Genomic DNA, 17,042 nt, shown 5'->3' with positions numbered 1-17,042 from the left:
GGGAGGTGCAGTAAGTAGGACAGTAGTAGCAGACAAACAGTATAGGGGGAGGTCCAGTAAGTAGGACAGCAGCAGACATACAGTATAGGGGAGGTGCAGTAAGTAGGACAGTAGTAGCAGACATACAGTATAGGGGAGGTGCAGTAAGTAGGACAGTAGCAGACATACAGTATAGGGGAGGTGCAGTAAGAAGGACAGTAGTAGCAGACATACAGTATAGGGGGAGGTGCAGTAAGTAGGACAGTAGCAGACATACAGTATAGGGGGAACTGCAGTAAGTAGGACAGTAGCAGACATACAGTATAGGGGAGGTGCAGTAAGTAGGACAGTAGCAGACATACAGTATAGGGGGAGGTGCAGTAAGTAGGACACTAGCAGACATACAGTATAGGGGAGGTGCAGTAAGTAGGACAGTAGCAGACATACAGTATAGGGGAACTGCAGTAAGTAGGACAGTAGCAGACATACAGTATAGGGGAGGTGCAGTAAGTAGGACAGTAGTAGCAGACAAACAGTATAGGGGAGGTCCAGTAAGTAGGACAGCAGCAGACATACAGTATAGGGGAGGTGCAGTAAGTAGGACAGTAGTAGCAGACATACAGTATAGGGGAGGTGCAGTAAGTAGGACAGTAGCAGACATACAGTATAGGGGGAGGTGCAGTAAGAAGGACAGTAGTAGCAGACATACAGTATAGGGGAGGTGCAGTAAGTAGGACAGTAGCAGACATACAGTATAGGGGGAGGTGCAGTAAGTAGGACAGTAGTAGCAGACATACAGTATAGGGGGAGGTGCAGTAAGTAGGACAGTAGCAGACATACAGTATAGGGGAGGTGCAGTAAGAAGGACAGTAGTAGCAGACATACAGTATAGGGGAGGTGCAGTAAGTAGGACAGTAGCAGACATACAGTATAGGGGAGGTGCAATAAGTAGGACAGTAGCAGACATACAGTATAGGGGGAACTGCAGTAAGTAGGACAGTAGCAGACATACAGTATAGGGGAGGTGCAGTAAGTAGGACAGTAGTAGCAGACAAACAGTATAGGGGAGGTCAGTAAGTAGGACAGCAGCAGACATACAGTATAGGGGGAGGTGCAGTAAGTAGGACAGTAGTAGCAGACATACAGTATAGGGGAGGTGCAGTAAGTAGGACAGTAGCAGACATACAGTATAGGGGAGGTGCAGTAAGAAGGACAGTAGCAGACATACAGTATAGGGGAGGTGCAGTAAGAAGGACAGTAGCAGACATACAGTATAGGGGAACTGCAGTAAGTAGGACAGTAGCAGACATACAGTATAGGGGGAGGTGCAGTAAGAAGGACAGTAGCAGACATACAGTATAGGGGAGGTGCAGTAAGAAGGACAGTAGCAGACATACAGTATAGGGGGAGGTGCAGTAAGAAGGACAGTAGCAGACATACAGTATAGGGGGAGGTAAACAGTATAGGGGGAGGTCCAGTAAGTAGGACAGCAGCAGACATACAGTATAGGGGGAGGTGCAGTAAGTAGGACAGTAGTAGCAGACATACAGTATAGGGGGAGGTGCAGTAAGTAGGACAGTAGCAGACATACAGTATAGGGGAGGTGCAGTAAGAAGGACAGTAGCAGACATACAGTATAGGGGAGGTGCAGTAAGAAGGACAGTAGCAGACATACAGTATAGGGGGAGGTGCAGTAAGAAGGACAGTAGCAGACATACAGTATAGGGGGAGGTGCAGTAAGAAGGACAGTAGCAGACATACAGTATAGGGGAGGTGCAGTAAGTAGGACAGTAGCAGACATACAGTATAGGGGAGGTGCAGTAAGTAGGACAGTAGCAGACATACAGTATAGGGGAGGTGCAGTAAGAAGGACAGTAGTAGCAGACATACAGTATAGGGGGAGGTGCAGTAAGTAGGACAGTAGCAGACATACAGTATAGGGGGAACTGCAGTAAGTAGGACAGTAGCAGACATACAGTATAGGGGAGGTGCAGTAAGTAGGACAGTAGCAGACATACAGTATAGGGGGAGGTGCAGTAAGTAGGACAGTAGCAGACATACAGTATAGGGGAGGTGCAGTAAGTAGGACAGTAGCAGACATACAGTATAGGGGGAACTGCAGTAAGTAGGACAGTAGCAGACATACAGTATAGGGGAGGTGCAGTAAGTAGGACAGTAGTAGCAGACAAACAGTATAGGGGAGGTCCAGTAAGTAGGACAGCAGCAGACATACAGTATAGGGGAGGTGCAGTAAGTAGGACAGTAGTAGCAGACATACAGTATAGGGGAGGTGCAGTAAGTAGGACAGTAGCAGACATACAGTATAGGGGAGGTGCAGTAAGTAGGACAGTAGTAGGACAGTGACATACAGTATAGGGGAGGTGCAGTAAGTAGGACAGTAGCAGACATACAGTATAGGGGGAGGTGCAGTAAGAAGGACAGTAGTAGCAGACATACAGTATAGGGGAGGTGCAGTAAGTAGGACAGTAGCAGACATACAGTATAGGGGAACTGCAGTAAGTAGGACAGTAGCAGACATACAGTATAGGGGGAGGTGCAGTAAGTAGGACAGTAGCAGACATACAGTATAGGGGAGGTGCAGTAAGTAGGACAGTAGCAGACATACAGTATAGGGGGAGGTGCAGTAAGTAGGACAGTAGCAGACATACAGTATAGGGGGAGGTGCAGTAAGAAGGACAGTAGTAGCAGACATACAGTATAGGGGGAGGTGCAGTAAGTAGGACAGTAGCCGAATAGGGGGAGAGAAGTTCACTATAATAACAGGGCACTGGTAGTGATGTTCTACATCCCCAATGGCACCCTATTCCTTATATATGGTGCACTACTAAGAGCCCTAACCAAGTGCACTATGTCCTCTCTCCCGTGTCTCCTCTCCCCTGTTCCCTCTCTTGTCTCCTCTCCGCTGTCCCCTGTCTCATCCCGTCTCTCCCTCTCCTCTCCCCTGTCTTCTCTCCCCTCTCCTCTCCCCTGTTCCCTCTCTTGTCTCCTCTCCGCTGTCCCGTCTCATCCCGTCTCTCCCCTCTCCTCTCCCCTGTTCCCTCTCTTGTCTCCTCTCCGCTGTCCCCTGTCTCATCCCGTCTCTCCCCTCTCCTCTCCCCTGTTCCCTCTCTTGTCTCCTCTCCGCTGTCCCCTGTCCCGTCCCGTCTCTCCCCTCTCCTCTCCCCTGTTCCCTCTCGTCTCCTCTCCGCTGTCCCCTGTCTCATCCCGTCTCTCCTCTCCCCTGTCTTCTCTCCCCTGTTCCCTCTCTTGTCTCCTCTCCGCTGTCCCCTGTCCCGTCCCGTCTCTCCCCTGTCCTCTCTCCCCTCTCCTCTCCCCTGTCTTCTCTCCCTCTCCTCTCCCCGTCCCGTGTCTCCTCTGTCCCGTCCCGTCTCTCCCCTGTCCTCTCTCCCCTCTCCTCTCCCCCGTCCCGTGTCTCCCCTGTCCCGTCCCGTGTCTCCCCTGTCCTCTCTCCCCTCTCCTCTCCCCCCGTCCCTGTCTTGTCTCCTCTCCGCTGTCCCCTGTCCCGTCCCCGTCTCTCCCCTGTCCCGTCCCCTCTCTCCCCTGTCCCGTCCCGTCTCTCCCCTGTCCCGTCCCGTGTCTCCCCTGTCCCGTCCCGTCTCTCCCCTCTCCTCTCCCGTTCCCTGTCTTGTCTCCTCTCCGCTGTCCCCTGTCCCGTCCCGTCTCTCCCCTGTCCCAGCACCCAGAGCTCCTGTCCAACCCCAGGAAGAGCAGCTGGATCGTATTCGGTCACAGTCTCCAGATCAGGGCCGACGGAGCGATGTTCAGACACATCCTCAACTTCCTGAGATGTGGACGCCTGTTGCTGCCCTCTGTGTTCAAGTACAGTAGGGAGCTGGGAAACTGGACACAGCAGTGAGCCAAAATGGCCGCTCTTATCGGTCAATACTAACCATTTTTGTGTCCATGTCGTGCAGGGAATGGCGGCTGCTGTGCCATGAGGTAGAGGAGTTTCAGATCCCAGCTCTGACTGGAGCCCTGGAGGACTGTTCTGACTACAGGTGAGAGAGAAGGGCCCCACTATATACCATCAACCTGTCAGTCACTACAGGTGAGAGAGAAGGGCCCCACTATATACCATCAACAGTCTGGTCAACCTGTCAGTCACTACAGGTGAGAGAGAAGGGCCCCACTTATACCATCAACCTGTCAGTCACTACAGGTGAGAGAAGGGCCCCACTATATACCATCAACCTGTCAGTCACTACAGGTGAGAGAGAAGGGCCCCACTATATACCATCAACCTGTCAGTCACTACAGGTGAGAGAGAAGGGCCCCACTATATACCATCAACCTGTCAGTCACTACAGGTGAGAGAGAAGGGCCCCACTATATACCATCAACCTGTCAGTCACTACAGGTGAGAGAGAAGGGCCCCACTATATACCATCAACCTGTCAGTCACTACAGGTGAGAGAGAAGGGCCCCACTATATACCATCAACCTGTCAGTCACTACAGGTGAGAGAGAAGGGCCCCACTATATACCATCAACCTGTCAGTCACTACAGGTGAGAGAGAAGGGCCCCACTATATACCATCAGCCTGTCAGTCACTACAGGTGAGAGAGAAGGGCCCCACTATATACCATCAACCTGTCAGTCACTACAGGTGAGAGAGAAGGGCCCCACTATATACCATCAACCTGTCAGTCACTACAGGTGAGAGAGAAGGGCCCCACTATATACCATCAGCCTGTCAGTCACTACAGGTGAGAGAGAAGGGCCCCACTATATACCATCAACCTGTCAGTCACTACAGGTGAGAGAGAAGGGCCCCACTATATACCATCAACCTGTCAGTCACTACAGGTGAGAGAGAAGGGCCCCACTATATACCATCAACCTGTCAGTCACTACAGGTGAGAGAGAAGGGCCCCACTATATACCATCAACCTGTCAGTCACTACAGGTGAGAGAGAAGGGCCCCACTATATACCATCAACCTGTCAGTCACTACAGGTGAGAGAGAAGGGCCCCACTATATACCATCAACCTGTCAGTCACTACAGGTGAGAGAGAAGGGCCCCACTATATACCATCAACCTGTCAGTCACTACAGGTGAGAGAGAAGGGCCCCACTATATACCATCAACCTGTCAGTCACTACAGGTGAGAGAGAAGGGCCCCACTATATACCATCAACCTGTCAGTCACTACAGGTGAGAGAGAAGGGCCCCACTATATACCATCAGCCTGTCAGTCACTACAGGTGAGAGAGAAGGGCCCCACTATATACCATCAACCTGTCAGTCACTACAGGTGAGAGAGAAGGGCCCCACTATATACCATCAACCTGTCAGTCACTACAGGTGAGAGAGAAGGGCCCCACTATATACCATCAACCTGTCAGTCACTACAGGTGAGAGAGAAGGGCCCCACTATATACCATCAACCTGTCAGTCACTACAGGTGAGAGAGAAGGGCCCCACTATATACCATCAGCAGTCTGGTCAACCTGTCAGTCACTACAGGTGAGAGAGAAGGGCCCCACTATATACCATCAACCTGTCAGTCACTACAGGTGAGAGAGAAGGGCCCCACTATACACCATCAACCTGTCAGTCACTACAGGTGAGAGAGAAGGGCCCCACTATATACCATCAACCTGTCAGTCACTACAGGTGAGAGAGAAGGGCCCCACTATATACCATCAACCTGTCAGTCACTACAGGTGAGAGAGAAGGGCCCCACTATATACCATCAACCTGTCAGTCACTACAGGTGAGAGAGAAGGGCCCCACTATATACCATCAACCTGTCAGTCACTACAGGTGAGAGAGAAGGGCCCCACTATATACCATCAACCTGTCAGTCACTACAGGTGAGAGAGAATGGCCCCACTATATACCATCAGCAGTCTGGTCAACCTGTCAGTCACTACAGGTGAGAGAGAAGAAGGCCCCACTATATACCATCAACCTGTCAGTCACTACAGGTGAGAGAGAAGGGCCCCACTATATACCATCAACCTGTCAGTCACTACAGGTGAGAGAGAAGGGCCCCACTATATACCATCAACCTGTCAGTCACTACAGGTGAGAGAGAAGGGCCCCACTATATACCATCAACCTGTCAGTCACTACAGGTGAGAGAGAAGGGCCCCACTATATACCATCAGCAGTCTGGTCAACCTGTCTGTCATCAATCAGTCATTTTCAACTCAATAAGCAATGATCATGAAATGTCATTTTGACTGACTGATTTGATGATAACAGCGGTTGGGGACTGGTGACTGGCCTAGTGTTGTGATTGGTCAGTTGGGGACTGGTGACTGGCCTAGTGTTGTGATTGGTCAGTTGGGGACTGGTGTCTGGCTTAGTGTTGTGATCGGTCAGTTAATAGAAGAGTCTCGGACTGTGTGGTGTGTCTGTACTCAGGGCCTGGTGTGAGAGCAACACGCCTGCTGCCGGTAACCAGTCTTCCTCTTCAGCCGAGTCCTTACTCTTTTACAACCAAGATCAAGATGGCTTCACGGGGATCGGTTACCAACCGGTACGTTCCTGCTGGCCTTTTGTCTTGGCTTTGAATTGAATAATGGCTGTGTCTCAGAGGAAGGAGGGCTGATCTAGGATCAGATCCATCTTGTTCATGTGATCTGATTTTTTTAGGATGATCTAATAGACCAAACTGATCCTATATCAGCCCTCCTTTACTCAGAGACGGTGAATGACTACAGGCCCTGATCCAGTTTGGACAGGTGTCAAAGTCAACCTCTTACACAGTTACACTCTTGAGTTGTTGTTGTTGTCGTAGCTTGATCACTAGGAACTCATCCAAGGAATTTAATTTGAGCTCCACCCTGCAGGTAGAGGTGGGGAAGGGTCATATTAGATGTCCCAGGGTGCTTAGTGGTAGAGGATGGATCATATTAGATGTCCCAGGGTGCTTAGAGGAAGGATCATATTAGATGTCCCAGGGTGCTTAGAGGAAGGATCATATTAGATGTCCCAGGGTGCTTAGAGGAAGGATCATATTAGATGTCCCAGGGTGCTTAGAGGAAGGATCATATTAGATGTCCCAGGGTGCTTAGAGGAAGGATCATATTAGATGTCCCAGGGTGCTTAGTGGAAGGATCATATTAGATGTCCCAGGGTGCTTAGAGGAAGGATCATATTAGATGTCCCAGGGTGGGATCATATTAGATGTCCCAGGGTGCTTAGTGGAAAGGATCATATTAGATGTCCCAGGGTGCTTAGAGGAAGGATCATATTAGATGTCCCAGGGTGCTTAGTGGAAGGATCATATTAGATGTCCCAGGGTGCTTAGAGGAAGGATCATATTAGATGTCCCAGGGTGCTTAGTGGAAGGATCATATTAGATGTCCCAGGGTGCTTAGAGGAAGGATCATATTAGATGTCCAAGGGTAGTGGGTGAGGATATCTTAGTGGAAGGATCATATTAGATGTCCCAGGGTGCTTAGAGGAAGGATCATATTAGATGTCCCAGGGTGCTTAGTGGAAGGATCATATTAGATGTCCCTTAGGGTGCAGTGTAGAGGAAGGATGTCCCAGGGTGCTTAGAAGGATCATATTAGATCCCAGGGTGCTTAGAGGAAGGATCATATTAGATGTCCCAGGGTGCTTAGTGGAAGGATCATATTAGATGTCCCAGGGTGCTTAGGGAAGGATCATATTAGATGTCCCAGGGTGCTTAGTGGAAGGATCATATTAGATGTCCCAGGGTGCTTAGAGGAAGGATCATATTAGATGTCCCAGGGTGCTTAGGGTAGAGGAAGGATCATATTAGATGTCCCAGGGTGCTTAGTGGTAGAGGAAGGATCATATTAGATGTCCCAGGGTGCTTAGTGGTAGAGGAAGGATCATATTAGATGTCCCAGGGTGCTTAGTGGTAGAGGAAGGATCATATTAGATGTCCCAGGGTGCTTAGTGGTAGAGGAAGGATCATATTAGATGTCCCAGGGTGCTTAGTGGTAGAGGAAGGATCATATTAGATGTCCCAGGGTGCTTAGTGGTAGAGGAAGGATCATATTAGATGTCCCAGGGTGCTTAGTGGTAGAGGAAGGATCATATTAGATGTCCCAGGGTGCTTAGAGGAAGGATCATATTAGATGTCCCAGGGTGCTTAGTGGAAGGATCATATTAGATGTCCCAGGGTGCTTAGAGGAAGGATCATATTTGATGTCCCAGGGTGCTTAGTGGTAGAGGAAGGATCATATTAGATGTCCCAGGGTGCTTAGTGGTAGAGGAAGGATCATATTAGATGTCCCAGGGTGCTTAGTGGTAGAGGAAGGATCATATTAGATGTCCCAGGGTGCTTAGTGATACTCTACTCCACTCCGCAGGAGAGCATGGATGTAAGTCCATCACAAACACAAGATGGAGTCAGTCCTGAAGACTCCTTCATCTCAGTGGGTGAGGATATCTGTCCCTTGGTGGAACCAGAGAACGAGCTGAGACGGAGAGACTGTCTGCTTCAGAGACTAGAGGAGAGCAGACAGGTCAATACAGAGGACAGAATAGAGCCAAGCCAGCTGTCGCCAGCTCCTCTACAGTCAACAGTACAGTCTGGTGGTCAGACCAGTCAGCTCTCAGTCCCCTCTGACAGACTGTCTCAGAAAAATACCACATCAGATACCAGCAGCAAACTCTCATCCTCCCCTTTGGTACCAAACAGAACATTGGACACAATGGATATCAGAAAGCTATCCTCTTCTCTCTGCAGTGTAACACACAAGCCTGACCATGCTAGTAAATTCTCCCCAACAGGGCTGAGTAGTCCTGGACAGAAACCAGTAGGTTCCAGATGCTTCTCGTCTCCTGGTCGATATCAGGGTGGTTTGGTAGAGAGGGCAACGCCAGACGGTCTAGATGAGATCTCAGCCTCTCTCCAGAGCATGATGGCAGAGACTGTGTTTCAGAGTGGGCCCAACACACAGCCCTGGGGGACGCCATCTGGGGAAGGGACCCTCTGCCCCTCCACAGGTTCCAGGGGCTCCACGCCTGACCCTATCCCTCCTGACCCACTCCCCAATCCAGCCTCAGCCAGGCTGTCTACCCTCACAGCCTTCCTGGCCAGACAGGGACTCCCTGGGGGTGCACAGGGGACAAGGTACCCCACACAGAGGGCCGATGTGGAAGGAGAGAGTCAGGGACGGAGCACAGTCAAGCCTAACAGCAGTACTCAGAGAGGTGAGACAGTCAGGGACGGTGCACAGTCAAGCCTAACAGCAGTACTCAGAGAGGTGAGACAGTCAGGGACGGAGCACAGTCAAGCCTAACAGCAGTACTCAGAGAGGTGAGACAGTCAGGGACGGAGCACATTCAAGCCTAACAGCAGTACTCAGAGAGGTGAGACAGTCAGGGACGGAGCACAGTCAAGCCTAACAGCAGTACTCAGAGAGGTGAGACAGTCAGGGACGGTGCACAGTCAAGCCTAAAAGCAGTACTCAGAGAGGTGAGACAGTCAAGCCTAACAGCAGTACTCAGAGAGCTGAGACAGTCAAGCCTAACAGCAGTACTCAAGAGAGCTGAGACAGTCAAGCCTAAGAGCAGTACTCAGAGAGCTGAGACAGTCAAGCCTAATAGCAGTACTCAGAGAGCTGAGACAGTCAAGCCTAACAGCAGTACTCAGAGAGGTGAGACAGTCAAGTCTAACAGCAGTACTCAGAGAGGTGAGGGATGCATGTTTCAAAATATGTGCAAACGTAGTACACATTCTAGAAGTTCCCTCCGTGCTTCGTTTCGCATACCTTGATTTAGACCTGTGCTCTATTTGGAGTGCTCTGAACACGGTTACACAGAGTGTCTAAACCCAGAGGCACAACATCACGAGACTTCCGGGAACGCTTGAGTAGCAAACCAGACCGGGGTTTGGGTTTATAGAAGACCAAACAGACCAGACTGGGGTTTATAGAAGACCAAACAGACCAGACCGGGGTTTATAGAAGACCAAACAGACCAGACTGGGGTTTGGAGAAGACCAAACAGACCAGACTGGGGTTTGGGTTTATAGAAGACCAAACAGACCAGACCGGGGTTTGGAGAAGACCAAACAGACCAGACTGGGGTTTGGGTTTATAGAAGACCAAACAGACCAGACTGGGGTTTGGGTTTATAGAAGACCAAACAGACCAGACTGGGGTTTGGGTTTATAGAAGACCAAACAGACCAGACTGGGGTTTGGGTTTATAGAAGACCAAACAGACCAGATCGGGGTTTGGGTTTATAGAAGACCAAACAGACCAGACCGGGGTTTGGGTTTATAGAAGACCAAACAAACCAGACCGGGGTTTATAGAAGACCAAACAGACCAGATCGGGGTTTGGGTTTATAGAAGACCAAACAGACCAGACCGGGGTTTATAGAAGACCAAACAGACCAGACTGGGGTTTTGGTTTATAGAAGACCAAACAGACCAGACCGGGCTTATAGAAGACCAAACAGACCAGACCGGGTTTATAGAAGACCAAACAGACCAGACCGGGGTTTATAGAAGACCAAACAGACCAGACCGGGTTTATAGAAGACCAAACAGACCAGACCGGGGTTTATAGAAGACCAAACAGACCAGACTGGGGTTTGGGTTTATAGAAGACCAAACAGACCAGACCGGGGTTTGGGGTTTATAGAAGACCAAACAGACCAGACTGGGGACTGGGGTTTATAGAAGACCAAACAGACCAGACCGGGGTTTATAGAAGACCAAACAGACCAGACCGGGGTTTATAGAAGACCAAACAGACCAGACCGGGGTTTATAGAAGACCAAACAGACCAGGCCGGGGTTTATAGAAGACCAAACAGACCAGACCGGGGTTTATAGAAGACCAAACAGACCAGACTGGGGTTTATAGAAGACCAAACAGACCAGACTGGGGTTTATAGAAGACCAAACAGACCAGACCGGGGTTTATAGGACCAAACAGACCAGACGGGGTTTATAGAAGACCAAACAGACCAGACTGGGGTTTATAGAAGACCAAACAGACCAGACCGGGGTTTGGGGTTTATAGAAGACCAAACAGACCAGACTGGGGTTTATAGAAGACCAAACAGACCAGACTGGGGTTTATAGAAGACCAAACAGACCAGACTGGGGTTTATAGAAGACCAAACAGACCAGACTGGGGTTTATAGAAGACCAAACAGACCAGACTGGGGTTTATAGAAGACCAAACAGACCAGACTGGGGTTTATAGAAGACCAAACAGACCAGACTGGGGTTTATAGAAGACCAAACAGACCAGACTGGGGTTTATAGAAGACCAAACAGACCAGACTGGGGTTTATAGAAGACCAAACAGACCAGACTGGGGACTGGGGTTTATAGAAGACCAAACAGACCAGACTGGGGTTTGGGTTTATAGAAGACCAAACAGACCAGACTGGGGTTTATAGAAGACCAAACAGACCAGACTGGGGTTTATAGAAGACCAAACAGACCAGACTGGGGTTTATAGAAGACCAAACAGACCAGACTGGGGTTTATAGAAGACCAAACAGACCAGACCGGGGTTTGGGGTTTATAGAAGACCAAACAGACCAGACTGGGGTTTATAGAAGACCAAACAGACCAGACTGGGGTTTATAGAAGACCAAACAGACCAGACTGGGGTGTGGAGTTTATTAAAGAAGACAATTTTTTAGTTGTTAATTTTCTCCAAATGTAAGGTACAACCCAGAGTCAAGACAATGTCTTCAGTAATTCAACATGTTAATACTCCAACCTTGTGAAAGTGATAAACTGACACGTTTTCATTTTCTTCAAAAACAATTCTCAGAGGTGCCTTTTTAATTTGACATCCGGGCACATGCTCAGTTCGTTACCAGACGACCATTAGACCCCATGACGTGTTTCTGGACATGAGCTCAGCTAGCCAACGTCACCATGACAACAGCTACAGGTGTGATGGGGGATTTCTATTGGAGAAGCAGTTTTCATACTGTACTGTCAGGCAGTAATAGTAGATCATTGCCTTCAAGAGGCTTTGTAGAGAATGTCTGTCAGAGTGAGATTGGGTCAGAATACTGTTGAGATGGTTTCCTTTACCCTGAAAGATACTTCTGATCTCACGATGCACCGGGTCTCTTGGGTCTGTGTCTCAGGTGTAGAAGACGTCCATTAGAGCAGGCCTAAGGGCTATGTTCAGTATGTCTCATACCAGGGGAGAGGATATCTCTTAGAGGCTTGACTCTCTCTCTCTCTGTCTCTGTCTCTCTGAGTAGAAGACGTCCATTAGAGCAGGCCAGGCCTGAGGGCTGTGTTCAGTATGTCTCATACCAGGGGAGAGGATATCTCTTAGAGGGTTGATCCTCTCTCTCTGTCTCTCTCTATCTCTGTCTCTCTGAGTAGATGATGTCCATTGGAGCAGGCCTGGCCTGGGGGCTGTGTTCAGTATGTCTCATACCAGGGGAGAGGATATCTCTTAGAGGGTTGATCCTCTCTCTCTGTCTCTCTCTATCTCTGTCTCTGAGTAGAAGACTTCCATTGGAGCAGACCTGCCCTGGGGGGCTGCTTGTTCCCGGTGCGGGGCTGTGTCCTCAGGGTTGACCACCCTCCGGTCCTGGGCAGAGGGGAGCCTGGAGGATACTTCACCCAGAGCCTAATCTACACAGCCAGTCCTCCACACACAGGTCAGCTCTTCATCTACACAGCCAGTCCTCCACACACAGGTCAGCTCTTCATCTACACAGCCAGTCCTCCACACACAGGTCAGCTCTTCATCCACACAGCCAGTCCTCCACACACAGGTCAGCTCTTCATCCACACAGCCAGTCCTCCACACACAGGTCAGCTCTTCATCCACACAGCCAGTCCTCCACACACAGGTCAGCTCTTCATCTACACAGCCAGTCCTCCACACACAGGTCAGCTCTTCATCTACACAGCCAGTCCTCCACACACAGGTCAGCTCTTCATCCACACAGCCAGTCCTCCACACACAGGTCAGCTCTTCATCCACACAGCCAGTCCTCCACACACAGGTCAGCTCTTCATCCACACAGCCAGTCCTCCACACACAGGTCAGCTCTTCATCTACACAGCCAGTCCTCCACACACAGGTCAGCTCTTCATCTACACAGCCAGTCCTCCACACACAGGTCAGCTCTTCATCTACACAGCCAGTCCTCCACACACAGGTCAGCTCTTCATCTACACAGCCAGTCCTCCACACACAGGTCAGCTCTTCATCCACACAGCCAGTCCTCCACACACAGGTCAGCTCTTCATCCACACAGCCAGTCCTCCACACACAGGTCAGCTCTTCATCTACACAGCCAGTCCTCCACACACAGGTCAGCTCTTCATCTACACAGCCAGTCCTCCACACACAGGTCAGCTCTTCATCTACACAGCCAGTCCTCCACACACAGGTCAGCTCTTCATCTACACAGCCAGTCCTCCACACACAGGTCAGCTCTTCATCCACACAGGTCAGCTCTTCATCCACACAGCCAGTCCTCCACACACAGGTCAGCTCTTCATCTACACAGCCAGTCCTCCACACACAGGTCAGCTCTTCATCCACACAGCCAGTCCTCCACACACAGGTCAGCTTTTCATCTACACAGCCAGTCCTCCACACACAGGTCAGCTCTTCATCCACACAGCCAGTCCTCCACACACAGGTCAGCTCTTCATCTACACAGCCAGTCCTCCACACACAGGTCAGCTCTTCATCTACACAGCCAGTCCTCCACACACAGGTCAGCTCTTCATCTACACAGCCAGTCCTCCACACACAGGTCAGCTCTTCATCCACACAGCCAGTCCTCCACACACAGGTCAGCTCTTCATCTACACAGCCAGTCCTCCACACACAGGTCAGCTCTTCATCCACACAGCCAGTCCTCCACACACAGGTCAGCTCTTCATCTACACAGCCAGTCCTCCACACACAGGTCAGCTCTTCATCCACACAGCCAGTCCTCCACACACAGGTCAGCTCTTCATCCACACAGCCAGTCCTCCACACACAGGTCAGCTCTTCATCTACACAGCCAGTCCTCCACACACAGGTCTCTTCATCTACACAGCCAGTCCTCCACACACAGGTCAGCTCTTCATCTACACAGCCAGTCCTCCACACACAGGTCAGCTCTTCATCTACACAGCCAGTCCTCCACACACAGGTCAGCTCTTCATCTACACAGCCAGTCCTCCACACACAGGTCAGCTCTTCATCCACACAGGTCAGCTCTTCATCTACACAGCCAGTCCTCCACACACAGGTCAGCTCTTCATCTATACAGCCAGTCCTCCACACACAGGTCAGCTCTTCTTCTTCTCTTTGTCAATGTATTGGAATCTATTTTGCATACATTTAGTGTAAATAGTGAACATACATTTTTAAAAGGTGAATTTAAAAAAGCTTGATATCAATATATTTGAATGTATTTAGCCTACACTCTGTGTAGTCAGTGGTATTTAGCCTACACTCTGTGTAGTCAGTGGCCATGTATTTAGCCTACACTCTGTGTAGTCAGTGGACATGTATTTAGCCTACACTCTGTATAGTCAGTGGTATTTAGCCTACACTCTGTATAGTCAGTGGTATTTAGCCTACACTCTGTATAGTCAGTGGTATTTAGCCTACACTCTGTATAGTCAGTGGTATTTAGCCTACACTCTGTATAGTCAGTGGTATTTAGCCTACACTCTGTATAGTCAGTGGTATTTAGCCTACACTCTGTGTAGTCAGTGATATTTAGCCTACACTCTGTGTAGTCAGTAGCCATGTATTTAGCCTACACTCTGTGTAGTATTTAGCCTACACTCTGTGTAGTCAGTGGTATTTAGCCTACACTCTGTATAGTATTTAGCCTACACTCTGTGTAGTCAGTGGTAATTAGCCTACACTCTGTATAGTATTTAGCCTACACTCTGTGTAGTCAGTGGTATTTAGCCTACACTCTGTGTAGTCAGTGCCTACACTCTGTGTAGTCAGTGGTATTTAGCCTATTTAGCCCTACACTCTGTGTAGTCAGTGATATTTAGCCTACACTCTGTGTAGTCAGTGGCCATGTATTTAGCCTACACTCTGTGTAGTATTTAGCCTACACTCTGTGTAGTCAGTGGTATTTAGCCTACACTCTGTATAGTATTTAGCCTACACTCTGTGTAGTCAGTGGTATTTAGCCTACACTCTGTGTAGTCAGTGGTATTTAGCCTACACTCTGTATAGTCAGTAGCCATGTATTTAGCCTACACTCTGTGTAGTCAGTGGTATTTAGCCTACACTCTGTGTAGTCAGTGGCCATGTATTTAGCCTACACTCTGTGTAGTCAGTGGACATGTATTTAGCCTACACTCTGTGTAGTCAGTGGTATTTAGCCTACACTCTGTGTAGTCAGTGGTATTTAGCCTACACTCTGTGTAGTCAGTGGCCATGTATTTAGCCTACACTCTGTGTAGTCAGTGGTATTTAGCCTACACTCTGTGTAGTCAGTGGTATTTAGCCTACACTCTGTGTAGTCAGTGGTATTTAGCCTACACTCTGTGTAGTCAGTGGACACATATTTTCCAAAGGTAAATTTAAAAAACATACTTTTCCCCCTCAGGTTATGGAGCCGACAAAGACCTAAATGTGAGAGGAGATATCAAGAGTAAGTCCTTCACCTGTTGCTGTGAGATGGTTTGATATCTATGTTACTGTGAGATGGTTTGATATCTATGTTACTGTGAGATGGTTTGATATCTATGTTGCTGTGAGATGGTTTGATATCTATGTTACTGTGAGATGGTTTGATATCTATGTTGCTGTGCTCAGTAAACGCTGAGACCACTGCATGCAGTACACCTCCCTGTCCACAAGGGGGAGATGGAGACAACTTTCTGAAATCAGTGGTATGGATTGTGTTTACTAGTCTTGGTCGTGGTATGTAGCGTGGTATGGATTGTGTTTACTAGTCTTGGTCGTGGTATGTAGCGTGGTATGGAAGGTGTTTATTAGTCTTGGTCGTGGTATGTAGCGTGGTATGGAAGGTGTTTACTAGTCTTGGTCGTGGTATGTAGCGTGGTATGGAAGGTGTTTACTAGTCTTGGTCGTGGTATGTAGCGTGGTATGGAAGGTGTTTACTAGTCTTGGTCGTGGTATGTAGCGTGGTATGGAAGGTGTTTACTAGTCTTGGTATGTAGCGTGGTGTGGAATGTGTTTACTAGTCTTGGTGGTGGTATGTAGCGTGGTATGGAAGGTGTTTACTAGTCTTGGTGGTGGTATGGAAGGTGTTTACTAGTCTTGGTCGTGGTATGTAGTGTGGTATGGAAGGTGTTTACTAGTCTTGGTCGTGGTATGGAAGGTGTTTACTAGTCTTGGTCGTGGTATGTAGCGTGGTATGGAAGGTGTTTACTAGTCTTGGTCGTGGTATGTAGTGTGGTATGGAATGTGTTTACTAGTCTTGGTCGTGGTATGGAAGGTGTTTACTAGTCTTGGTCGTGGTATGTAGCGTGGTATGGAAGGTGTTTACTAGTCTTGGTTGTGGTATGTAGAGTGTGGTGTGGTATGTAGCGTGGTATGGAAGGTGTTTACTAGTCTTGGTCGTGGTATGTAATGTGTTTACTAGTCTTGGTCATGGTATGTAGTGTGGTATGGAATGTGTTTACTAGTCTTGGTCGTGGTATGTAGCGTGTTTACTAGTCTTGGTCGTGGTATGTAGCGTGGTATGGAATGTGTTTACTAGTCTTGATATGTAGCGTGGTATGTAGTGGTATGGAAGGTGTTTACTAGTCTTGTGGTATGTAGCGTGGTATGGAATGTGTTTACTAGTCTTGGTCGTGGTATGTAGAGTGGTATGGAATGTGTTTACTAGTCTTGGTCATGGTATGTAGCGTGGTATGTAATGTGTTTACTAGTCTTGGTCGTGGTATGTAATGTGTTTACTAGTCTTGGTATGTAGCGTGGTATGGTATGTGTTTACTAGTCTTGGTCATGGTATGTAATGTGTTTACTAGTCTTGGTCGTGGTATGTAATGTGTTTACTAGTCTTGGTATGTAGCGTGGTATGGAATGTGTTTACTAGTCTTGGCCGTGGTATGTAGCGTGGTATGGAATGTGTTTACTAGTCTTGGTCGTGGTATGGTATGTG

At 48.9% G+C, this 17,042-nt stretch overlaps 1 protein-coding gene across 1 annotated transcript in view; it reads left to right on the top strand.

The window, feature by feature from the left end:
- Window positions 1-17,042, top strand: part of LOC121844480 (BTB/POZ domain-containing protein KCTD19-like) — a 31,933-nt gene that overhangs the window by 12,615 nt on the left and 2,276 nt on the right. Inside the window, exons 8-13 of the mRNA XM_042314622.1 lie at window positions 3,677-3,819; window positions 3,915-3,998; window positions 6,376-6,490; window positions 8,301-9,147; window positions 12,435-12,590; window positions 15,519-15,563. Coding sequence (XP_042170556.1) covers window positions 3,677-3,819; window positions 3,915-3,998; window positions 6,376-6,490; window positions 8,301-9,147; window positions 12,435-12,590; window positions 15,519-15,563 — 1,390 coding nt within the window. The remainder of the gene's footprint in view (window positions 1-3,676; window positions 3,820-3,914; window positions 3,999-6,375; window positions 6,491-8,300; window positions 9,148-12,434; window positions 12,591-15,518; window positions 15,564-17,042) is intronic.

This window comes from Oncorhynchus tshawytscha, unplaced genomic scaffold, assembly GCF_018296145.1.
Source record: "Oncorhynchus tshawytscha isolate Ot180627B unplaced genomic scaffold, Otsh_v2.0 Un_contig_13491_pilon_pilon, whole genome shotgun sequence".
In the NCBI taxonomy this organism is placed as follows: domain Eukaryota; kingdom Metazoa; phylum Chordata; class Actinopteri; order Salmoniformes; family Salmonidae; genus Oncorhynchus; species Oncorhynchus tshawytscha.
This window is presented reverse-complemented; position numbering and strand designations above follow the sequence as displayed.